We start from the raw sequence: 23,951 nt of genomic DNA on the forward strand, positions 1-23,951 counted from the left end.
GCCTTCCTATACAGTACTCCGTACCAGGGTCAGAGAAAGAGAGAGAGAGAGAGAGATAGGGCCCCTCCAATGGCATCCCTGGCTGCAAAAGCACCTTCCTTGCTGGGCCATTCGTGGAGGGGGAAGGGGCGGCCTGCAGGCTGCAGCAGACCCTCCCAGTCCCCCCGAGCGTATCGCCAGTCAATCACAATCAGCGGACAGAAGACTTCCTCAACCAGTCCGTGCCGTGCAGTGCCGTGCAGGCATCAGCAAGCGACAGCAAGCAGCAGCAGCAGACCTCAGACGACGACAGAACAGCCCGAAACAAACGATGGATCGGATCCATCCCACGCCACTCGCCGCGCCTGACGACATGACTTGGATGAATCAGCCATCTAGCCCCCCTGGGCCACCGCAGTTAAATCCACAGAACTAATTAAGTGCTACTCACTCACTACTCACTAGCTAGCTACTAGATAGAATGATGGCTAGCTGGCTGTCGTGTGTTTGTGTAATCATGCACTACTCCTTCGTACCTTCTATCACCTTTTCCAGGCTAGGGTTCTAGTATGATGTTGGTGGCAAACAAAGAGATAGACGTCAACACGGGGATAGATAAGATGTTGCTCTGGGAGAGAGGGAAGGGGCAAAGCATTGTGATGGAGAGAGGAAAGGGGAAGCAAACATGGAAAACAAACATGGGAACCAGCAGGCAAGTAAGTCCATAGGCTAGCAAAGCAAGTATACAGGATGTACTCACCCTTGCTGGGGGATGGATGGAATGGATGGGGGTCCACACAGGAAGGTACATGAGAGGTACATGAGAGGTACATGAGAAGTACTCCCCGTACATACGACCAGGTGGCTGCAGCCTCCTGTACATCTGTATGTCGGGTCCGGTCGCACCTCGGTAGCGGCTACATAAACAGTACATCCAGTCTGCAGTGTCCGATTGCTGATGGATCCGATCAGGGGACTCCTGTCTGAGACAGGGAGAGGGGTGAAATGAATGACTAGACTACTATGCGGGATTATTGTTGTTATCTCCATGTCCTTCGTCTCTGTCGCTCAGGTGGATCATGGTTGATTCAATTATTGTATCATCGACTTTCTCTCACAGATAGGATAGTTAGTTAGTAGATGAATCTCCAGGGTGCCACCGGAGTATCTCCGGCGACGGCGAGAGTTACAGAAGAATCCGGGGTTTGGATGGAATATCGAGAACCCTGCCTAGTCTGGTTAGAGGTGGAAAAGGAGAAGAAGAAGGGGGAGAAACGCGCCAGTCACCTAGTTAGGTACATCTAGATACTCCATACTCCTCCGTACATTCCCAAAAATGAGACAGACAGTCCCAACGGATTCGGCAAGGGGAAGGCAGCGAGAGCAGCCGAACTTTATCCCCGAATCTGGGGAAAAGCCCATCAAGACAGTGAGTGAGTGCAATGCGCAGAGCAGATGAAGAATCAGACCACTCCCATGCGGGTGGTTTTCGCAATGAAGGGGGGGGGGGGGGGGGAGGACGCAGAGGTCGATCGCTCTTCTGTCTATCAGTCCATTGCGAATACAACTGCAGATCGTGCGGGGTAAGTGACTCCGACTAGACTCCGAAGGGGAAGAAGGTGTGGCGCACTGGAGTAAGTAGATAGTCGGGTGCTTGTTTGTTGATACTATCCATCCATCCCCAATTGGAGTAACTACAGAGTATCTAGATACCTAGACTAGATGGATACTAACCCGTTGATTCGGATTATCTACATGATGGTCGCTGTTGTTATTATTATGGTTTGGCTTGGGCAACTCAGTGGTAGTAAGTATAGTATATTGCGTCCATCCATTCAACACAGCCCATCGGGGATGGGGATGTTTTGATCGCCTTCTATAGGCCATGGTATGGGGGGACTACGGAGTATATACGGAATCCGAGAGACGGGTCAGATCCCCCCCGGTCCTTATCTTCCCAAAACAATGATGATGATGATGATGTGCAACCTCCCGCCTCTATCGCAACCCATTCCATCCATGGATTACCACCGATAGGGTTCGAACCTTACTCCGGCCCCAGTGGCAGGTCGAACTGGAGACCGGCGGGGTCCACAAGCAAGATAGATAGTAGTATCTATACTGTATAGATAGTAAGGGTACCGATAGGATAAACTCTGGATTCTTGGGGTTCATCCACTCGATGCCCCCATCTGATAATCCACGCCGATAAAGGAGGGGGAGGAAGAAGGGCATCCCAAGGTTCCAACCTCGTTTCGACCTTCGCCCCGTATCTCCAGGCACTCAGGTATCTGGTCACGTTTCGGCCAGGCCATCGGGTCCCATGGGCAGAGAGAATGTTAGCCAAAACTCTGCTGAGGGGCGCGCGACAACCCAGGTGACCACGGTGACCGCGGTGACCACCACCAAACCCCCCGGAAACCCTAATGATCGGCCTGGAATGGCCCTTCGATCATTCGAATCCTGGGATGATGGAACCTCATGGAAACCTCTCCTTCAAACGAATCGCGTGTCAGCCACCCCAGGGACGAAGGATGGATGATGAACATGACCATGACCATGACCTTGACCTTGACCTTGACCTCCTGGTGGTTGGTGGTTGGTGGTGGTGGTGGTGGTGGTGGTGGTGGTGGTGGTGGTGGTGTGGTAGGGGCCAGGACCACGGTGCTTATCGCGTGATACCTGAGCAACAGCCACCTGGCAACTGGAGTCGACTTCGGGTCGGCCGTGGCCCGTCCGCCCTCCACAGTAGACGACAGTAAGTCCTGTAGTCGTACTCCGTACTTCGTACCTACTCGTCCAGTCCAGCCCTCTGACGAAAGGACCTGACCACCTGTCGGCTTCGGGGACAGGCAGCCTGCATGAACGAGACACGCAACTCCCCAGCTGCAAGGACGAAACCTTCCCGACACACCTCGGGAGGCGGTCAAGCTGGCACTAATGCATGCCCCAGGCAAAGCGCTTCCCTCACCGCCAGCATCTGCCCATCGCCCGGCGGCCCTTCTCCAGGTTGGGCCCAGCATGCAGCCCGGAAGTTGGACCCATGCCAGCCACGGGCGCTGCCATCAACAGCTTTTTGTTTTTGTTTTCCTTTTTGTCCTTTTTTTTTTTTTTTGTCTCCGAGCGTCAACTGCGGCTGTGAGAGGCCGCAATTCGAGAGTTGGTCCCATTCACCTTGTTCCAGTTGTACAAACTTAAAAAAAAAAAAAAAAAAAAAAAAGACAAAGAAAACCACTACTTTCAAAGTATATCAGTATATCAACTTCCTTAGTAGGACAAAGTATATCTAGGAGTCTCCTGTACGAATACTATGTAGTTTATGTAGAAGAAATGTGTGATGGTGGTGTCAGTATAATTACTTCTCTCCAGTACTTAGTATACCTCTGCACGCCTACTACTACTACTACTACTACTACTACTACTACTATACAGCGCATTTATATACAGCCATGCTCGGTACCACCCTCGGTAGTCCTTCCAGCCTCCTCCTCATCTGTCATATGTTCCCCCTGCCAGTCAGTCCCCACCGCGATCGGTAGTATGATTAGCAAATGGCCCAGAGAGTCTGAGACGTAATCTCCCCATCATCTCCCCATCATCTCCCCCCCCCCCCCCTTCCCCCCGCAAATCCTGTTACATTCGAAATGGGCTAGAAAGAATAATAATAATCCCGCGCGGTGAGCATGAAAACAAGATCAACGTGGATCCCGCAGGTTGTGCAACACAAAGACGTTGTTACTTCCATGGTTTCCCTGGTACCGTGAGAAATGCACTCCACTCCGGAAGGTTGGTTGTCGTAGTACAGTAAGAGTCCCTGCCTCCTCCTACAAGGTACTAGTACTACTACTACTCCACAAGTAAGTAAGTACCTGAAGGGGTCCTGACATTTAGGTACAACTCCTACCAGGTCGGGTATCTACTCGCAAGTAGTATCTAGTACGTACTAGTACTGATACCCCCCGGAGTCCTTTGTTGTCCTCCCCGTATGATCAGCGAATCTTCGTTTCGACATGGGCCTTTCTTCCCCATATTGCGCACACCCTATCAGCGCAGATCATCCAGGCCCCGGGCCTTTTTCAGACAGGCGCCCCGAACGAATGGTCAATTATTGGCCACGACGCCGCCTACTCGTTGCTGGCTTGGGGCTGGCGTCATGCAGCCTGGAAATAGTGCCAACCGTGGCGTTGCTGATTGGTCCCGGTCCGCGGTAGCGTCCCTCCAGGTACCGGAAGGGGAGTAGTCCGGCAGCCGCCATCCACCCACTGGCAGTGTGCTCCGCCATCGGCCGAGGGCATTAATGATTATTATTTATTCTTAGAAAAATAATACTGAATGAAAATGGAAACCGATAGCGATGAGGTGCCCGCATCATCACCCTTCGTCATCTGGTATCTAGGTATCTACTTACCGGTATCGTCGGGCCACGCTGGTGGAGTCCGTTCGGATGGATTCAGCATCGATCTGATCTGGTCCCATCGGAGGGGGAGGGGAAAGAGGGGAGGTTGATCATGGACGGGAATTGGGAATTGATTATTGCATTACGGCTATCTCTTACGATGATGATGTCTGACGGAGAAGGGGGCCGTACTGTGTACATTGTACATACAGGCTTGCAGGAGCATACACAGTCATCAGTGATGTACTCCGTACTCCGTACTTAAGGTAGGTAGTAGGTATGTATGTATGTATGTATGTATGTATGTATGTATGTATGTATGTACGGAGCATTTGTTCTCCCGGTCATCACCTGCCATGGCAGCCATGGCACCCTGGCAGTGGCAGGAGGACAGACAGAGACTGGAGAGAGAGAGAGAGAGAGAGCTCGGATGGGGCGTGGAGACCCTGTCGGGACCTGCAGGAACTTACCTTAGCCGGTAGACTCGGTGCTGCCTTGGTGCCCAGGGCGTATCTCCAAGTCCCTCCAGCGATACTGTAAGTCGCCAACTTAGTCCTCGGCGGTCTTGCTTGGGGAAACCTTAAACCAGGCCCTTATCCTGTCCTCCTGTTGGGAACTTTTAGATACCGAGTGGCAGCTATCTAGCCAGATAGATACTAGATATTATTATCTTAGTGATCCGTTAGTCCGCATATTAAGTTTCATTTTAACTAATTAACTCTCCCATTAGTATGAACTATATAGTATGAACCCCAGGAGCGCACTGATAGGGGGCGCACGGAAGGTTGTTGACGTGATCAGGACAGCTACACCTGTACCTGGATATCGAGAGGAAGTCCGGAGTCCGCAGTAGTAGAGCACGACTTCCTCAACGCCCGTCACCATCACCATCAGTCCCAATTGCAACAAAGCTCGTCATCTATCATGCCGATGACCCGATCCATTACGATTCGAAGGTAATGGAAATTGCGACAACCGGGCAACGATGGCAGGGGATGACTCAAGGAGGGCCCTCCGGAAGAGAAAGTGGAGGAATGTCTGGCCGCCGAGGTGGTTGATAGGCACGACAGCCTTCGTAATGACTGGAACGCTACTGAAACATGTGAGCCATGAACGGTCCTCGAGAGGCAAACGATTCCCGGCCTCAACCGTCCATTCTTTACCATTCTTTGCGTTGCCCAGGCCGGCCATACACTGTGTACTGTGTTCCGAATGGACGACCCTAAATTGGGGAGATACTGAGGCCGGGTCAACCATAGTTCTGACGGATGACGATAGCCGGGGAGATGCTGAACTACCCACCCATCCATGGCGGATTCTTCTGGCGACCGCCAGTGCCATGCCAGGCTGGCCGGCTGGAGGGTGAATCATTCAGGGGGGTGGGGATGGAGGTGTGGAGTTCTTCTCTGGCCGCTGCCGGAAGCGGTCTTCTTCGACCTGCAGCGGCCAGCAGCCCAGCAGGCGCTGAGGCGATGGGCAACGATTGCCATTGGAAGCTGGTGGGCCGACCGGAAGATCGCACGTCCCGTATTGTTACCACGAGGAAACGGGGGCTGCCGTAAATGCCGGCACAGGCCTGGCTTGTCCTCGCAGGATCTTGGCCTAATTGGGAAACCATAGTATGCACGGTACGGTACCAAACATCCGCCATTGGCCAGCAGGCCACCAAGGCGACGTAGGAGGTTCTCGCTCGTTCGCCCACTTTCTCGCCTTCACTGCAGTGACTCCCCAGGGGACCCAGTGGGTGACTGGGTCTTCCCCCCCCCCCCCAACAAGGCCCCAAGGTTCCGAGTGCCGTCGCCTGCCTTTCCATTAATTCATTTGACTCGGGCCTCGCCCATCGCCCCCCTCCGACTTGGTCTTAGTACGTAACTTCCGTACTAACAAGGTACTAGTACTACGTACGGCTGCTGCTCCTCCGGCCAGGCTGCTGCTATCAGCCGGAACCTCCTTATCCCTATCGCTCCTACCCAGAACCAGACCCAAGTGGTAGTCATCACCCATCCAGTCATCCTCCCCCCATCCATCCATCCATCCCCATCCATCCTCTTCCTTCCACCTCACCTCATCACCTCACCTCTCGCCTTCCTCACCATCTGACTTCCGCTTCCTCCCCCCTCTTCTTCCTCCTCCTCTCTACTTCCTTCTCTCTTCACCGACTCCTTTATCCCATCTCTTCCCGCAACCCTTCGAATCCATTGCTCCTGCTACATACATCCGCGCTTCGCCTCCCCCCCCAATCCATCTACCTCTCATCGCCACCCCCCCCCCCCCCAATCATCCATCCATCCATCCATCCATCACCATCCTCTCTACCCGATTCCTCTGTGCCGCCTCACTGTCTACCATTGCGACACGATAGAAGTGCCTTTTACAAGCCTCTGATTAGATCGCCTGGTGAACTCCCCCCACCTGCTCTAGTCCAGAAAGTGCACTTGTCCTCTCCGTTGTCTCGTCTCCTGGCCTTCCGTACACCCTGCGTGACTCACTCCCAAGCCAACCACGTCGAGAGCTCCGTCGGACCCACGAGTCGTCTTCCTCAAACCAACCGTTTCCCGAGCTGCTGCTACGTTTCAATTGCAGAGATACGTGTGAAGTATTGTGTCCGCTTTGAGGTCGACGCTGCTTAGTTGTCCATCCGTCCGCCGCCGCTACCTGGGCCGGGTGCTGGTATTCGGTTCTTCAACTCGTCCAACAACGGGACTGAAGATCCATCGTACCAGTTGTCCAGAGCCCTCGCCATCGCTATATAGTTTCCTCGCTACTCAGGACTATATACTATACATCGGGCGACCTATGACTCTATAGTCCTCGATCACTCCCTCTCCCGAGTCACGACCGTCCCCCGGACCTTCATCAGCCTGGTGTTGGAAGGCCGCTTCTTTCAATTACGAGACTTGTTTGTTTATACATTTGGTGTTACGATATCACGCAGCGTTCTTCATCTTTGTCCTTGTCCCCGGTGTCCTATTGCTGGACATAGTCATTCTCTTCGACACTACATTCTTTCTCTCGACAAACTTCATCGCCTCGGCCTTTGGCCACTATACATTTGAAACGATATACAGATGAGCCCATAACAGTCTTTACTATTTCCTATCGTCGTCCAAACCCTCGAGGGTATCTCTGAACTGCGCTTCGCGCCCACTCGTCGTCTTTTCCCTTTCGTTTTGTCTTCATATCCTCACTTCTCCGGTATTTATATGAAACTTTGAGCCAAACAATCCGGTTTTTTTCCCCTTGTCTTTCTCATTCCGCCGTCTTCCGCATCATCACTTTTCAAATCCTCTTGGCTCCCAGCGGTAGAGACCTGCTTGGACTTACACGGGCCGGCATCTTCATTTTGACCTTTTTGGCACCCTGCTTGTTTGATTCTGTTACTGCATCGGTCTTATCCAAGACCGCCTCTTCTCAGCGCTTCCCGTTAGGCAGAGATCCTTCATACGATCCTGCTTCGGATTTCTGCTATATTCTTCTGCGACAAACATCTCTGGCAGAACATTGTCGTTCGAATATACATCAACCATGGAGTGTCTCAAGAACAGCTTTGTGGAGGGTCAGCTCCTCGATGGGCGGTTTCGAACGGTCGCCCCTCTGAACCACGGATCATTCGGTATGGTCTTCCTTGCGACTGACACCAAGACCGGCCAAGACGTCGCCATCAAGTGTCTGATGAAAGGTGGGGCGTTCCCGTTTACTGCTCGTTTCGAAGAGCTGGAATGTCACAAACGCCTTGCCTACCATCCCAACATCGTCAACCTTGTCCATTCATTCGAAACAGACGCTCATATGTACCTTGTTCTGGAGTACTGTGCGAATGGCGATCTTTACGAGGCGATCAGACTCAACCGTGGTCCGTTGGAAACCGAGCACGTGCGTGACTTTATGTTGCAACTCATCAGCGCCGTCGAGTTCGTGCAGGCCAATGGCCTGTACCACCGTGATATCAAACCTGAGAACATTTTCTTGATGCAAGACGGATCCATGAAGCTGGGCGATTTTGGTTTGGTGTCCAGTGACACTTGGTGCCATGAAGCGTGTGTTGGAAGTGACCGGTATATGGCCCCCGAACAATATGACCCCTCAACTGTTGGCTATTCTCCTGCCAAAGCCGACATTTGGGCCATTGGAATCTGTTTGCTCAATGTCCTCTTTGCGCGGAACCCATTCGCCACCCCAACCGAGTCCGACATCCTCTTTGCCGATTATGTTCGGGACCGACAGTCGCTCTTCGACATCTTCCCCAACATGTCCCAGGACACCTTCGAGATTCTCAGATTCGCCCTCGCGATTGACCCGGAAAAGCGCTCGCTGTCTGGCATCCGTGACTCCATCATGCGGGCCGTCACCTTCACTACAGATGACGACGCCCTGGATGAGTTCTGCACCGATGACCGCGAGGTCGTTACTGCCAGCGCCAACCGGGAGCCCCTCCGGACCCCTTCAATCCAGAGCCCTCACATCAACCAGGGCGACTCTTTCCCATGGGCCAAAGCATTACAGGCCAGCCCCCCTCAGGCTATCCGCCAACTGTCTGCAATTCCCGACAACGAGAGCTACTCGGAGGACCTCTTCCCGGCGTCCGAGACGGCTGGTACCTCGTGGTTCTCCGTCCACCAGGGAACTCCGTCGATGGCATCTGTCCTGGAATCTGCTTTGGGAGACTCGTTCCGCTCATCTGCGTTCCGGCCATCTGCATTCTACCGCAGAGAGCCTCGGTTCCCACCTCCTTCGGACCCGGTTCCCATTACCGGATCTTTGCCAAGTCACGCCACTAAACCATTGCCCTCCCTTTCTATGGTTTTCGGTAAGAAGAAGGAGGAACAAATCTCAAAGAGCTGGAGCGACCTTTGGGACGAAGAGGAAGAGTCTGAACCCGAAGATCAGGTCCTATGGCAGCGACGGGAGCAGAACTCCCGTAGCTGGAGCCATGAGAGCAGCAGTCCTGTGGAGGCCAACGTCCCCGATCTCTGCAGCCCTCTCAGCGGTCTTCGGGATGCCGGACACTCTTCGATCCTCAATGTCCGTGCCCAACAACAGGACAAGTCTCCTGTCGAATCCGAGGAGGGCTCTGGGAAGACCTGGGATGCCCGGATGGGCACCCCTGCTGTCAAGACGCCTCCGCGCACTCCCGAGACCCCTCCCAAGAACTCGAGTGTCGACAAATGGGCCGCGTTGGGCGACAAGCGGAGGAACTACAAGTCTCCAGACGCCTCTCTCGGACGCAAGAAGTTCCCGCTCAACATGAGCTGGCGGAAGGACTGGGGCCTAGGATCCTCTGGCTTCGACTACGGCTCCTGGGCCGCTAAGAAGGAAGCCGCGACCTTCCCAGACCGTCGCCGCCGTCCCCTCCAGGAGAAGGGTCGGCGTCGCGATGCCTGGGAGTCCCCGAAGGCTATCCATGTGAAAATATCCACCAGCTACGATGGCAGTGTCGACGAAGACCTCGATCTTGTGGGTGGCTGGCACGATCTTCACCTTTAAACTCTTGGCTTCCGATTCTTCTCCCGTGCTGGAAGTTCCCCCTGTTTGTTGTACCGACTAATCACTCGCATGAGTGGCAAACCATATACCGTCATTGGTCCGACACCCGATCCACCGGCTTGTTTTCCTTTCTCCCTTTTACACTCGATTCGAAGCGTCTCTTTTTACTCGGCCCGCCTGCCCGCCGCCAGCGAGGCAGGGCGGCGGCCTTATACTCATATTCAATTATCAATTTTCCTCTCTTCTTGTTCCGTTCTATAGATTGTTTGTATGCGGCATCCATGCACATCGGACATGTTAGTGTTTTGTTTCCCAATTCTGTATAATATATCACTGTTCGCAAGGAGCAAGCAGTGGAGACGAGCGGCTCAAAAGTGGCGCATCAGCTGAATACTGGAGGGACAATTCTCGAGGACTTGGTTCTTCTTCTCTTCTCTCTCACCTATTCCCCAAAAAAAATGTTTACTTCCTCCACCTTTTTTTTTTTTTTTTTTTTTTCCCGAAAAGAAAATGGTTCAACATGACGGGGCTGGACGACGACGACGCAGGGCGGAGGCGGAGGTGATGGCGACGGCGACGGGGGTGGAGATCGATGCTGGGATTTGATGGTCTTGAGTGCAAGACACCAATCCGGAAAAGTCATGGAAAAGCAACCCTTCTTCTGTCTTTTATGCATCCACACTTTGACTTGAGGCTACTGTGCCTGGACTGGCTTCTTTGTACTGTACTTAGCTGATCTGGTTGGGTGGGTTGTGACGAGGACTGGGGATGAATAGCACGAATCCAACGTGGTTCTAGTGTGGATTTGAACTGAGCTGGTGTTTCCCTTGGGACTGTAGACACTGTAGACTGTAGACAACCGGTAGATAAGAGTAGTGATCCTGTCCACGTCAAATGGAAAGCGGCGAGGCTGCGGGCTCCAGACCGCCCTGCGGAGAAGCCATTAATTAACTACTAGTAGTTATTATACTCCGTACGCCGTGGCCGTCATCCATCCATCCATCCATCTGCCAAAGAGGCGGTGACTTGGGAGTCTTGTCTGGTTTCCCTTCCCAGCCCCCTATCAGTCCCCCTCCATCCCTCCATCCCTCCATCCCCGGAGCCCATGCGCGATTTTTAACGACCTCCCTCTTTCTTTTTTCTTTTCGCGCCCCTCCTTTCTGCCAGACCTGATACTTGCGAGACTAGACGATGTCTTCGCCATGAATCCTATCGCAACCCAGTGATATATCGTTCACTTTGCGCCGTATCACACCTCCGTATCCGGACACCCGTCGGTGCGGTGCACCCTGCGACAGTGCACAATGACTGGGTGGACAGCGACACAATGGATCCCCTGGATGGCCCTGGTCCTGATCTCGTCTTGGATTGAGGGGACAGTCGCAGACGGGGGCCACGCCATCTGTCCCGCTCCGAGCTGGAGGGCGACCGAGGCCGGCTTATTCCAATGGCCCATGTGCCCAGAGACGCGATGGGAGGACCTATCCGCCCAGAGTTCTCGTCCAGACCCTACATACATACCCAGAGATGCTGAGGAAAGCCCCCCCGCATCTGTACCCCCTACCTCCGACGAGACACCAGACCAGGAGCTGGACACCGATTCTCCGCTCGATAACGCCAAGTTCCTCTCCTTCGAGGACTGGAAAAAGCAGAACCTTGCCAAGGTCGGCCAGTCGGCGGAGAACGTGGGCGGACACCGACGAGGCGGGGCGGAGAAGGAAGACCGGCGACGACCCACGGGAATCAATAACGCGCTGGACTCCCTGGGGGAAGACGTCGAGATCGAGCTGGACTTTGGCGGCTTTGGCGCTGATACACCCGAGGCGGCGAAACCTACATCTTGGGGAGCGCAGGTGCCCACGGAAGCGAGGGGCGACGGGGTCCGTGATGTGGGTGATCGGGACATGGACGCCCTGGCTCAGAGTGTTCCCCAGGCCGGGGTGTCGCGCTCCAAGGATGCGGGAACGACCTGTAAAGAGCGGTTCAACTATGCGTCGTTTGATTGCGCCGCGACGGTGCTCAAGACCAACTCGGAATGTACGGGGTCGTCGTCGGTTTTGATCGAGAACAAGGATAGCTACATGCTGAACGAGTGTCGGGCCAAGAACAAGTTCCTGATCCTGGAGCTGTGCGATGATATCCTAGTAGATACGGTGGTTCTGGCCAACTACGAGTTTTTCAGCTCCATCTTCCACACTTTCCGGGTCAGCGTGGCGGATCGGTACCCGGCCAAACTGGACCAGTGGCGAGAGCTGGGCATCTACGAGGCGAGGAACACACGCGAGGTACAGGCCTTTGCGGTCGAGAACCCGCTCATTTGGGCTCGGTACGTGAAGGTGGAATTCCTGACTCATTACGGACATGAGTTCTATTGCCCGCTCAGTTTGATCCGCGTCCATGGCACGACTATGTTGGAGGAATACAAACATGACGGGGAGGCTACTCGGGTGGAGGATGAGGAGGTGCCGGATGAGGTGCCGGAGCCTGGACCGGTGGACACCGAGCCCAAAACCGTAGCGACTTCAGATTCTGCGGCAGCGGAAGAAACAGCAGGAACAGCAGACGAGCAAGGTACACATGAGACAACCCATCGCCTGCAGGAGACGTGCCCCAGTCCCGGGCTGGAAGATGATGTGCCGGTGGTGATGGCTCTTTGGGATGTTCGCGAGACATGTAGCGTTCACGACTCACCGGCCACGACGGGACCTGACAGGGCTTCGTCAGCTCCACCCAAACCGTTCTCAAGTGAAGCAGGCGATGCTAGGGGTGAGGACGCTACACCGGCTGTTTCTGGCAACGAGGTTCCGCCGAAGGAGCCAGGCGAGCAGAAGCCCCCGGCCCCTTTCAGCCCACATGTCGAGTCGTCTTCTTCCTCTGCTACGACGGCTATCCAAGAAACCGCGACCCCCCATGTCATCTCGGAGACAGACAGTCGGCCGACCGCATTCGCGAAGGACGAACAAACCGGCGTGGCCGAGTCCACGCGCTCCACGGCGACCCAGCCTCCTTCCTCGAACCCGACTACGCAGGAGTCGTTCTTCAAGTCCGTGAACAAGCGTCTACAGATGCTGGAGTCGAACTCTAGCCTATCACTATTATACATCGAAGAGCAGTCGCGGATCCTGCGGGACGCGTTTAACAAGGTGGAGAAACGGCAGCTGGCGAAAACATCGACGTTCTTGGAGAGTCTGAACGTGACGGTGATCAGTGAGCTAAAGCAGTTCCGCGAGCAGTATGACCAGGTGTGGAAGAGCGTGGCTCTGGAATTTGAGCACCAGCGGAGCCAGTACCACCAGGAAGTGCACGGGCTTAACACGCAGCTGGGGGTCCTCGCGGACGAGCTGGTGTTCCAGAAGCGGGTGGCCGTGATCCAGAGTATCATGATCCTCTTCTGTTTCGGACTGGTGCTCTTCTCGCGGGGCGCCGTCAGCAGTTATATTGAACTGCCTAGCATGCAGAACATGGTGGCGCGGTCTTACAGCCTGCGGTCGTCGTCGCCCCCATTTTCTCCGTCCATGAGCCCGAGCTCGACGCGACCGACTTCGTCGAACCGGCGCACGGCTGGTCACCGGCGGAATCTCTCGGACGATTCGCAGGACGGCCTGATCAGCCCGACCCTGGCGTACTCGCCGCCAACCCCGGTGTCGGATGTAATGAGCTCGTCGGAGGAGGCGGAGCACGCGACGGGAGCCTCGCTGAGGCTGCCGGAGGTGGTCGCGCCGCTTCGATCGCGGAGCAGCCCGCCCGACCTGAAGGGTGGCGGTGGCGACGAGGAGACTGCCGAAGAGGAGGAGAAGGAGATGGTGGTGGTAGAAGAGGAGGGCCTGGATGGCGGATCACCTGGACCGGCGGAGATGCGGAATGCGACGGTGGTGGAAGAGGGGGTGTGATCGCATTCGCAGCATCCCAGGGCGATGCATTCGTGGCATGTGGAGCCGATGACATCGGGGCATGGCATGGATGGAAGCAGCTGGCCACCTGCGGCCTGACGGCAGGCAGGCCCTCAGCCCCCAGGGTTTCCTGGCCAACAGGGGCCAGCGACCGGCCACGTCAGATGGCGAATGGCGTGGGGATCCAGTGTCCATTGTCCATGGTCGGTCCATACATACCTGACACCGAAGTTCCAGACCGGGGGACGACGCGAGGGGATGAGAGGGTTGAGAGAGGGTTGGCGTTGTGGAGGATTCTTTATACCCATTGAGTGTATGGAGAGCGCAGAGCGGACTGTGTACTGTGTAGTGTATAATTATGTAGCGATTTAGTTTACGACGAGACATGATTGACGAGATGCCCGAAGTTGATGTCATGGAGTGTGTGGTTGGTGGTTGCCATGCCAACAATCGACGGGGTTTTTCTTCGCGGCTTTTGCTTCTTATCCTGTCTGTCTCCCATCCTCCCAGCATCTCCATCTCCTTCTCTCCCTCCAACCTCCATCATCCACTACCAAGACCAAACAAAGTCTCTCTCCTCCACAATGGACGCTCACCCGCTCACCGACCGTTCGACCAACACGCACCTGGCCACCCAGGACAAGGAGAAGCTGAACGAGCTCAAGGCGGCCCCCGCGACGATCAACTCGATGGACTACCATCGCCAGGTGCTGCAGGGCAAGCTGGATAGCGGTGACAAGTAGGTTTCCCTTTTTCTTTTTTCTTTCTTTTGCCCCCTTTCTTTCTTTTCAACCTGGGTTGTCTGTTGTTGAACCGGACTGACGGCGTGACCTCTCCCCAGGAACCAAGCCAGCTACGTCTCCCCATCGGATGATATCATGAGTCCGTGCTCGAAAAAGCTGAGTGATATCAAGGGCAAGCGGTTCAAGAAGTATGCCTCCCTCCCATCCTCCTTCTTTCGATGTTGGTATCCCGCATGGCCACTAACCGGTCGACAGCGCTGGCAAGCCTCAATCACTGTTCGCGAAACTGGGCAAGAAGAACTTCGAGCAATCGTCTGCCGAGGCCAGTCGCATCTCCCCCGAGAATTAGGCCGTTGGATAAGTAAATTGCATGCCTGTGGTCCGGTGTCCTTTCTCTTTGCGCCGGTCGCAAGGGGGGGAGGGCATTTGAGCCATGGTGGATTGCCATTCTGTTCTCTTACTACTTTGGGACACTTTTGTTTACCTGGGCTTTTGGTTGGGGTTTTGGGTTATGGGCTATGGGCAGTATGGGTTTATCGATTTCTTTACCTTTCCTTTTCCTTTGCTTAATGGGGTGGGTTGACAGGGGATGAAAACCTGAGGTTCTTCGTTTGTTTTTCTTCTCTGTTTTTCTCACTTGCCTGAGGCCGAATCGGGCAACCGCCGTTATGCGCGGGTTATGCCCAGTTACGCCAGAATAATGACAGTACTGAGTCAGCAGCCGAGGTCCGCGTCGGTTGGATCTCCGCCTTCTCCGCATTTCACTGCGTCTTTAAAGTAACTTGACTTGACTCTCTCCCCCCCATCTTCCCATCCTCCCATCTTCTGTACCTGCCATTCCATCATGTCCGCATCCACTCGTATCCCCGTCATCGCTCAGCCCTTCGTCAGCGATCGGGCTAAAAAGACCCTCGACCTGGTACTCTCCTCCCCCCACTCCCAGTCCCTATAGATCTATCCCCCAGACCGTCCACCATCCAACCACCACCACCACCACCACCGCTAACCCCCATAGGTCGAGCAATTCGTCGAGACAGACTGTATCCCTGCAGAACCCACTTTCCGGGCCCAGCTGGGCCAAGGCCAGCAACGATGGACCACAAACCCCGCCATTGTGGAGACCCTCAAGAACAAGGCCCGCGAGCTGGGCCTGTGGAACATGTTCCTGCCCAAGAACCACTTCGCACAGGGGGCCGGCTTCAGCAACCTGGAGTATGGTCTGATGGCCGAGTATCTGGGGAAGAGCGTGCTGGCATCAGAGGTACTTGTCTACTTCCTCCTCCATTCCTCCAACCCACGAGCTCGGACCACGCCCCTAACCAGCTAACCATCCTCTTGCATCATATAGGCCACGAACAATGCCGCCCCAGACACAGGTAACATGGAAGTCCTGGCCAAATACGGCAACGATACACAGAAGCAACAATGGCTGGTTCCCCTGCTGGACGGGAAGATTCGGTCGGCGTTCCTGATGACGGAGCCTGACGTCGCCTCCAGCGACGCCACGAACATCCAGCTGGACATCCGTCGTGAGGGCGATGAATACATCCTCAACGGATCGGTATGCCCTCCCTCCCTCAACACATAACCCGCCGAACTAACCACCACACCTCCTTCCCAGAAATGGTGGTCCTCCGGCGCCGGCGACCCCCGCTGCGCTATCTACTTCGTAATGGGCAAGACAGCATCCAACCACCCCAACCCCTACCAACAACAATCTGTGATCCTCGTCCCGTCCAACACCCCCGGAATAACCGTGCATCGGATGCTGTCGGTGTACGGCTACGACGACGCGCCCCACGGACACGGACACATCAGCTTCAGCAACGTCCGGGTCCCTGCCGGCAACATGGTGCTGGGCGAAGGCCGCGGGTTCGAAATCATCCAAGGCCGGCTGGGGCCGGGCCGGATCCACCACGCTATGCGAACGATCGGGGCGGCTGAGAAGGCGCTGGAGTGGCTGATTGCCCGCATCAACGACGACCGGAAGCGCACCTTCGGGCAGAATCTGTCCTCGCACGGGGTGATTCTGGAATGGGTGGCGCGGTCGCGGATCGAGATCGATGCCGCCCGGCTGATTGTCCTCAACGCCGCGATCAAGATCGATCAGGGCGATGCCAAGTCTGCCCTCAAGGAGATCGCCCAGGCCAAGGTCCTGGTGCCCAGTACGGCGTTGACGGTCATTGATCGCGCGGTGCAGGCGTATGGCGCCGCCGGAGTGAGTCAAGATACGCCGTTGGCGTATCTGTGGGCATTGATTCGGACGTTGAGAATCGCGGATGGGCCAGATGAGGTGCATCTGCAGCAGTTGGGCAAGAGGGAGAACCGGGCGCGTAAGGAGGAGATTGTAGGCCGGTTGAAGTGGCAGAAGGAGGAGGGGGAGCGGTTGTTGAGCGTTAGTCGGGTGAGGGAGACGAGTCGGCTGTAGAGAGTCTTTTTCTGTCTGGGCTTTTGAATGTTGGTTGGGTTCTGGGTTTACGTATGAGGGAAGAAAATTTGAATGAATGTATGTCATGGAATCATATTCATCATGCAAACATAGTCACGGAACTAACAAACAAGATATCTATCAAACGATCAATCACTTAAGCAAGCAAGCAAGGAAGAAAACAAGGCAGTCCATCAATCACACCCATTCCGTCCATGAGAGAAGAAACTCAACCCATCCGGTTCATTGCATACTTCAGGAAGGCAGAAGGAGTAAGTAGGGTAGCTCGGCTAAGTCGGGTAGGTAGGTAGGCAGGTAGGCAGGTAGAGAGAGGCAAGGAGGGAGGTAGTAGGTATCGGTATATGACACGGAAAGTACTCCGCAGGGAAACTTTTTCAGACCAGAAGAAGAAGAAAAAAAAGAAAAAAGAAAACAAACACTCGCCCGCGAGCCCCGAAATCAGTAATCTTCATCCTGCGCGTTCTTGCGCACCTTCTTGGCGCGGCGCTTGTTGGCCTTGAAGTGCTTCTTGGAGCTGCCGGAGCGGACCTCCGACACATCCACGCCGCGCTCCAACGCCACCATCATGCGCTCCTTACGGCCGGTGAGGTGCTGGCGCATCTCCTTGCCCTGTTCGGTGTACTGCGAGTTGAAGGGGAGGGTCAGACGGCCGGTGGAGGCGGAGTTCTCGGGGCCGAAGAAGCCGGAGTCCAGGTTGCGCGAGCGCAGGCCCGGCACGGGGCCCTTGAGCAGGGCGAGCATCTCCGGGTCGGTCACGCCGGCGGCGAGGGCCTCGTCGGCGAGGAGCTTGGCCAGCATGGCCTGGCGGCGGGGCGGGAGATGGGCCATGTCGTAGAGGTCTTCGTTGAACTTGTGGGGGTCGATGGGGTCCTGGCCCTCGGGCTGGGGCGGGGGGTGGCAGAAGAGGAGCTTGCCGTTGACGTAGTCCTTCAGGACGTAACGAGCGGCTCGCGACTCGTCGGGCTGACCCAGACCGCTCGTGGCAAAGCCGCGGGCGCGTGCGTAGGCGCGGAGGACCTCGCTGGCGTTGGGGATGCCCGTGCCGCCTTCTTCGACGGGCCGGGTGCGGATGGTCACGCCGTAGACGTTCTCGAGGAAGTGCTTGGGGATGCGGTGGGCGACGAGACCAGCCGGACCGGTGAACTCGCGCTGCTGGTCGATGGGGAGGACACCGTTGACGACCAGCTCCGCCTTGGTGGTGGCGAAGTTGGCGAAGACCAGACCGGGACAATCGCAGAGCATGATCTCGGGCGAGAGGTACAGGGTCTGGAAGTGCTTGGTCTTACCGGGGGTCGCGGAGACGGACACCTTCTTGGCGCCCAGCAGGGCGTTGATAGTGCTGGACTTACCGACGTTGGGGTAACCGACCAGACCGATGACCGTCTTCTGCTTGGCGGCACCCTCGGGAGTGTCGCTGTCGGGGAGGTTTTCAGGGGAGTTGAAGAGGAAGAGTTCTTCGAGTTGCTCGACGTCGAGGATATCCGTCCGGGGATCCGAGCTGGCGCCGGGCTGCAGGTCCAGACCTCCATCGTGTTCCTCCTGGGGCTCCTGGGGCTTCTTGCCATCCTTAATGTCCAGGGATTTGGCTCCCTCAGCCAGCTCCTCCGCCTCATCGACGTCTTCCTCATCACTCTCCTCGCTGTCCGAGTTGCGTTCCTCTTCTTCCTGCATGAGGCGTTCGTTGTGCTCCTTGGCCAGGTGGGCGGAGAAGAAACGGAACTCGATGTTGTGGCGCTCGAAGTAGTCGGCCCACATAGCTCGCTGCTTGTCGGTCAACATGTCGGCCTTGTTGACGAGTAGCAGGTTGCGCTTCTTGGGGCTGATCTCCTTGACGTAGGCCTCCAGATCCTCGGAACGGAAGAGCAGAGGGTTTCGGGCGTCGACGATCTGCACGACCAGGTCGGAGCGTTCGATGACACGCCACAGCTGGCGCCAGACCTCGAGGTTCCGCTCGAAGGGGGTCATGAGCAGGTCGTGGTTCTCCTGCAGCTCAGCGAGGCCGCGGCGCCAGTTGAGGAAACTCTCGCGCTCCATGAGTTCGAGCTGCTGGCGGGTGGTGGACTGGTCCCACTTGGGACGACGGGGCACGGTCAGACGGTCGCGGTTCTTCTGGTGCTTCTTGACGGCGGACTTCTCCTCGGAGGCAGACAGCAGGAAGGGGTTCTTCTGGTCGGTGTGGATGATCTTGACGTTGTTCATCTTCTCGGCGGTGAAGTCGGTGCCGGCCAGCTCGGCGGTGCTGAGGAACTCGTCGAGGGCGGCCTGCTCGGTGATACTGCGCATCTTGACCCAAGCGGCCTCGGTGGGGGCGTTGGTGATGTAGGTCTCGCCATGTTCGTTCTTGCGGGCAATGGAGGCGTTGTGGGAGGCCTTCTTCATGCCGGAGGCCTTGCCTTTACCGAAGCGGTCGTTCATGAGGCTGTTGCCCAGCCCCACGGAGTTTTTTGATTTTGCCAACACCATGGTGGCGATGTGATGTGGAAGATTGTGGAGAGATTGGAGGGGATAGGAGGGGGGGGGGGAGGGGGAGAAAGAGAGAGAGATAGAGAGAGAGAGAAGATCAATGGAAAGAGAGTGAAGGGAAGAATAGTTATGACTAAGAAAAGCCGCAGGATTTGATTCGATCAACTCCCAATCGGGTAATTTTCATTTTTTTTGGGGGAATTTTGGAACCCCGCGCGGATAAGATAACGCTGACTCAGCAAGACCCCCCCCCCTCAGGCGGCAATCAGGCGCCATCAGGCTGCCATGAAGGTGGAAGAGAACAGTTTGCGTACTTTCAGACACAGGAGACTCCCTCGGACAAGCCTTTCAATCCCAATGTTTCTTTCTGGCAGCCGTTCTGCCTCGTTGGTGGTGGTCGAGGACCCTGCGCGATAAGCCGCACGTGACCCTCCCACACGGCGATTTTTCTTCCCAAGCGATCGAATCAATCCAATCCACTTCAATCACCACCACAACACCCCCCCCCCCCCCCATCTTTTTATATCTCCTCCCTCTCGACCTACCAGGTCTCTTTCTATCGCCAAAATGCCTCCCCGGAAGCAGTGGATGTACGTTCCCTCCCCCCTCCAAATCCACAATCACAATCGAATCCATAAACTAACATCCTCCCCTCTCCAACAGCGACAAGAAAAACGCTACCACCTACCAACTATTCCACCGCTCACAAAATGACCCTCTCATCCACGACCCCTCCGCCGATGACCGCGTCCTAGCCCCCGTCTCCGGCCCGATCCCCCCCCCAGCGATGCCTCCTCCACCAGCCACTCGCGCGCCCAGCATTTGGCCGACCTGCAGCAAGCCTTCGGGGGCAACACCGTCCGCAAGAACGAAGGCGAAGCCGCCAACTACGGAATCTACTACGACGACTCCAAGTATGACTACATGCAGCACATGCGCGACCTCGGCCAGGGGGCCGGCGACACGCACTTCATCGAGGCCAAGACCAAAGGCAAGGAGAAGGCGGGCAAGGGCATGAGGCTGGAGGATGCGCTGCGCCAGGTGTCGCTCGACGAGGATCGTCAGAGCCAGGTCGGGGGTGGCCCGGAAAGCGTGTACAGCTATGACATGCGGTCGACCGCCTCGTCGTACGTGCGCAACCCCACCTACCAAGATCAGCAGAACGTGCCCGATGCGATTGCCGGGTTCCAGCCCGACATGGACCCACGGCTGCGCGAGGTGCTGGAGGCGCTGGAGGACGAGGAGTACGTGGATGGGGAGGACGAAGACGATTTGTTTGGGCAGTTGACGACGCGCGCCGAGGAGATGGACCAGGGCGACTGGGAGGATACCCTGTTTGATAATGTCGAGGAGGAGGATGACGACGGGTGGGAGTCGGATGCGACGGAGAAGGCGCCCGTGCAGATGGACACCACGGATGCGAAGAAGTCCGTGGCGTTCAAGGATCTGGATGTGGAGCCCGGCGAGATGCCGGAGCACGATGAGCCTGCGCCGGATCTGCACCCCGAGGACCAGGGGTGGATGCGCGAGTTTGCCAAGTTCAAGAAGGACGGTAAGAGCCCGGCGGCCGCGCCCGCCGCGCCCCCCAGCGTCGTCCCCTCCGAGCAGCAAAGTACCCTGGCGTCGACGGTGTTCACGGTGGGCGGCACTCCGATCCGCAGGAAGAAGCGCAAGGGCGCCCTGACCAACCCGTCCGCGTACTCGATGACCTCGTCGGCGCTGGCGCGGACGGAGGGTCACCGCCTGCTGGATGACCGGTTCGACCGCGTGGAGGCGCTGTACGCGCTGGACGAGGAGGACGAGTTCGACGACAGCATGTCCATGGTCAGTGGCATGACAGGGATGACAGGGATGTCGGGCGTGTCGGCCTTCTCGACCGCTTCATCGCAGGCGCCCAGTCTGGTCAACGCCAACGGCGACGAAGTGCGGCCGTCGCACAACTTCAACAACATTATGGACGATTTCCTGGCGGGGTGGGACGGCAAGACCGGCGCGCAGGCCAAGCGCAAGGGCGCCCAGGCCAAGCGCGGCAAGAACGGCAACGAGGCCATCGGCATCAAGATGCTGGATGAGGTGCGTCAGGGCTTGGGGCCCGCCAGAATCTCCGGGAAAGTCCCCGGCCGGGCCTGAGTTGAATGTTTGAACGATTGCAACGATACCATCACCACCACCACTTGCACCTCCTGCACCACCTGCCTTTATTCCTTCTATTCATTCTGGCGGAGAAAAAAAACATGGCTTAGGCGTCCGGTGTGATAGATTTCCTTCTTTTTGGCTTGCGAATATGCACTCTTTCGCATGGCGATAGACCTCTCTTGCTGCTACTCTACCTTTGATCCTAGAAAAAGTTTCGGTTCTTCTCCCTACGAATCAATCTTCCTTTGTAATTCTTCGCGGCCAAACAAACCCGTCGTATTCGGAGCTGACTGTACATTCTATCTATCATATAACAACAAAGTAAGAACAATAGCAACAATAATAATAATAGTACAGAGGGGGTATACGGATTCTATGGCATCATAGAAACAAACATATCAGGTCGGCTGTTTTGTCTATAGCGCGCCCCCCACCTTCTCGACAATCCACATGGCCAGCCGGACATTCCACCCGACTCGCCGCTCTGTTCTTCTCAGGTCCTCTCTCTCGATCGCCTTGGAGTGCTTCTGCAGCCACTCGGTCTCGGCCCCCAGCTTCCGCTTCAGCTCCGGGTCGCCCGTGACGACGAGCGCCCCGACCTCCAGATCCAGACTGTAGCTGCGCTTGGTGTAATTGCTGCTGCCGACGAACGTCAGACTGGGATGCTCCTCCTTGGGCAGCGTGATCCAGAGTCCCTTGGCGTGGTAGGTCCAGCCGCCCGGTTCGCCGACGGTCCCGCGCCGCCATTCCTTGAGCTGGATGGAACTCGTCCGCTGCGCTTCCGCCACCCGATCGAGGAACCGGGTCGACAGGAGCGTGTAGGCGGCCGGGAGCATGCCCGAGATGCCGGGGGAGCCGTAGAAGCCGTTGGCCCAGGGGGAAGCGGTGAGCACGGTGCCGCGGGTCGTGGATTCTGTGTGCGAGGTGGACGTGCTCGCGATCAGGAGGGAGGAGAGCACCGGGTGGATATTGAAGTACCCGGCCGTGAAGAGCCAGCGGGCGCCGGAGAAAGCGGGCGATATGGAGAGGAGACGAAGGATGGCCGTGACTGCGGGGAATTCGGTGGAGGTGTCGGGCTTGAACAGCGGGGTGAACTGGGCCACTGGGTATACGTAGGTCTGGTCGGAGGACTTGGGCTGAAGCGCAGCCTGCTTTTCCGACGGTTGGATGAGCGGGTTGAGGACGGTGGACGAGTATGCGATGAAGGTCTCCGGGTCGTCCAGAGGGGAGGGAGTGCCATTCTCAGTTGGCCAGTTCAAGAGATAGCCCGCGACATTGTCGGGGTCTGCGAGGACCTGGAAGCTGAGACTGCACACGGCCTGGTGGATGCGGGCGTAGTAATCGGTCAGCTCCTTGGAGTGGAAAACGTGGTACCGGTCCAGACGGTTCGTGAAGTAGTCATCCGAGAGGTTGGCCCTAGAATTTCATGTCAATGAACGCCCCTTCTGCAGCCCGTGATGCGCACTGACCCCGATAGGATGATCTCGTCGTCAAAGCCGTAGAGTTTCATGTGCTGAAGACCCCAGCCCTCGTTGATCCGATTCGGCACCCAGTTCTTCTTCAGCCCGGTGAGGTTAGGGGTATGAAACATGCGAATTTCCACTCTGTCCGTGCCATGTGTCGCAACGAGCGAGGACAACAGCGATGCGCAGGAAGGGTTTGGCGTTTCGCGTGTCCCTCGGAGGGCGTCGGTGAGGATCGACACCTTCAGCTCGGGGTTATCGTGGAGAGCGTGATCCAGGGTCTCGATGAGGTCATGCTCCGTCTTGCCGATATAGAGGGTGGATAGGTAGATGCGTTTCCGAGCGTTCTTTATCTTGTCCTGGAAATGCCATGCTCGAATCAGTCGCAAGCCCGCCGCTCGATCTCAATAGCGGGGCACCACCGTACCTTCAGAATGTAGTAAAAAGTCGCGGGCGAGTCCAATATCGTGATATTGGACGCGGACACCTCGAAACAGGGCGAGATGCGATCCAATTCGGTGGTGATACTGCCCAACGGCGAGGCCGCGGAGGGGACAGTCGAGGCGGGACTGGCCTGGGGGGCAAAGGCCGAGAATTTGCGCTCACAGAGGAGGTTTCTCCGCGCGACGGGCCTGCGCACGGCAGATCGCAGGGCATTGCCCCCGATGCGTCCGAACATGGTCTGGGTGTTGTTTTTTTTTTTTCTTTTTTTTTTTTGTTCTTTTCGCGTGGGGACTGAGAGGCACTTGAGCGTCAAGAACAATCGAGCGATGGGGAAATCCGCCGAGGACGCGAATGCAAACCCGCCAAACACGGAACACCCGCGCTAGTCCCGATGGGGCAGGCGGGCGGAAAGCGAAGCACCGCCAGAGTCGCTGCGCTGCTGCCATCCCGACCTCGAACTCGCTTCCTGCTCGAGCCTTTGCTGCGCCATTCCTTGCTGCACTC

The 23,951-nt window shown here is 56.4% G+C and overlaps 9 protein-coding genes across 9 annotated transcripts; 5 read left to right on the forward strand and 4 right to left on the reverse strand.

The window, feature by feature from the left end:
* Positions 1 to 441: 441 nt before the first annotated feature.
* On the reverse strand, positions 442 to 1,091 carry BO70DRAFT_143117 (uncharacterized protein). The gene has a single exon (XM_025538135.1). The coding sequence runs from the start codon at positions 911 to 913 to the stop codon at positions 536 to 538; it is 378 nt and encodes a 125-aa protein (XP_025395837.1). The 5' UTR covers positions 914 to 1,091; the 3' UTR covers positions 442 to 535.
* A 1,217-nt stretch (positions 1,092 to 2,308) lies between these two features.
* On the reverse strand, positions 2,309 to 3,155 carry BO70DRAFT_143174 (uncharacterized protein). Its single transcript, XM_025538137.1, has one exon. It carries the CDS (start codon positions 3,000 to 3,002, stop codon positions 2,403 to 2,405), a length of 600 nt encoding a protein of 199 aa, XP_025395838.1. The 5' UTR covers positions 3,003 to 3,155; the 3' UTR covers positions 2,309 to 2,402.
* On the forward strand, positions 3,156 to 3,590 carry BO70DRAFT_143173 (uncharacterized protein). The gene has a single exon (XM_025538136.1). It carries the CDS (start codon positions 3,310 to 3,312, stop codon positions 3,553 to 3,555), a length of 246 nt encoding a protein of 81 aa, XP_025395839.1. The 5' UTR covers positions 3,156 to 3,309; the 3' UTR covers positions 3,556 to 3,590.
* A 4,310-nt stretch (positions 3,591 to 7,900) lies between these two features.
* BO70DRAFT_299266 (putative serine/threonine protein kinase) lies at positions 7,901 to 9,859 on the forward strand (the record flags this gene model as incomplete). Its single annotated transcript, XM_025539634.1, has 1 exon — positions 7,901 to 9,859. The coding sequence occupies one exon, from the start codon at positions 7,901 to 7,903 to the stop codon at positions 9,857 to 9,859; it is 1,959 nt and encodes a 652-aa protein (XP_025395840.1).
* Positions 9,860 to 11,313: 1,454 nt separating this feature from the next.
* Positions 11,314 to 16,920, forward strand: BO70DRAFT_373951 (uncharacterized protein; the record flags this gene model as incomplete). The annotated part of the gene is made up of 8 exons (XM_025544944.1): positions 11,314 to 13,668; position 14,099; positions 14,260 to 14,488; positions 14,591 to 14,680; positions 15,436 to 15,460; positions 15,508 to 15,753; positions 15,841 to 16,053; positions 16,114 to 16,920. 8 exons carry the CDS (start codon positions 11,314 to 11,316, stop codon positions 16,918 to 16,920), a joined length of 3,966 nt encoding a protein of 1,321 aa, XP_025395841.1.
* An 85-nt stretch (positions 16,921 to 17,005) lies between these two features.
* Positions 17,006 to 17,221, forward strand: BO70DRAFT_343791 (uncharacterized protein; the record flags this gene model as incomplete). The annotated part of the gene is made up of 1 exon (XM_025541433.1): positions 17,006 to 17,221. The coding sequence occupies one exon, from the start codon at positions 17,006 to 17,008 to the stop codon at positions 17,198 to 17,200; it is 195 nt and encodes a 64-aa protein (XP_025395842.1). The 3' UTR covers positions 17,201 to 17,221.
* BO70DRAFT_365555 (ribosome biogenesis GTPase LSG1) lies at positions 17,006 to 19,448 on the reverse strand. The gene has a single exon (XM_025544096.1). It carries the CDS (start codon positions 19,402 to 19,404, stop codon positions 17,380 to 17,382), a length of 2,025 nt encoding a protein of 674 aa, XP_025395843.1. The 5' UTR covers positions 19,405 to 19,448; the 3' UTR covers positions 17,006 to 17,379.
* A 473-nt stretch (positions 19,449 to 19,921) lies between these two features.
* Positions 19,922 to 21,853, forward strand: BO70DRAFT_365556 (ribosome biogenesis protein LTV1). The gene is made up of 3 exons (XM_025544097.1): positions 19,922 to 19,994; positions 20,068 to 20,164; positions 20,224 to 21,853. The coding sequence occupies exons 1-3, from the start codon at positions 19,972 to 19,974 to the stop codon at positions 21,532 to 21,534; spliced, it is 1,431 nt and encodes a 476-aa protein (XP_025395844.1). The 5' UTR covers positions 19,922 to 19,971; the 3' UTR covers positions 21,535 to 21,853.
* On the reverse strand, positions 21,814 to 23,682 carry BO70DRAFT_322114 (CDP-diacylglycerol--glycerol-3-phosphate 3-phosphatidyltransferase; the record flags this gene model as incomplete). The annotated part of the gene is made up of 3 exons (XM_025540540.1): positions 21,814 to 22,956; positions 23,010 to 23,362; positions 23,431 to 23,682. The coding sequence occupies 3 exons, from the start codon at positions 23,680 to 23,682 to the stop codon at positions 21,957 to 21,959; spliced, it is 1,605 nt and encodes a 534-aa protein (XP_025395845.1). The 3' UTR covers positions 21,814 to 21,956.
* Between the last annotated feature and the right edge of the window lie 269 nt (positions 23,683 to 23,951).

Source organism: Aspergillus heteromorphus, assembly GCF_003184545.1.
Source record: "Aspergillus heteromorphus CBS 117.55 chromosome Unknown BO70scaffold_31, whole genome shotgun sequence".
NCBI classification, from domain to species: domain Eukaryota; kingdom Fungi; phylum Ascomycota; class Eurotiomycetes; order Eurotiales; family Aspergillaceae; genus Aspergillus; species Aspergillus heteromorphus.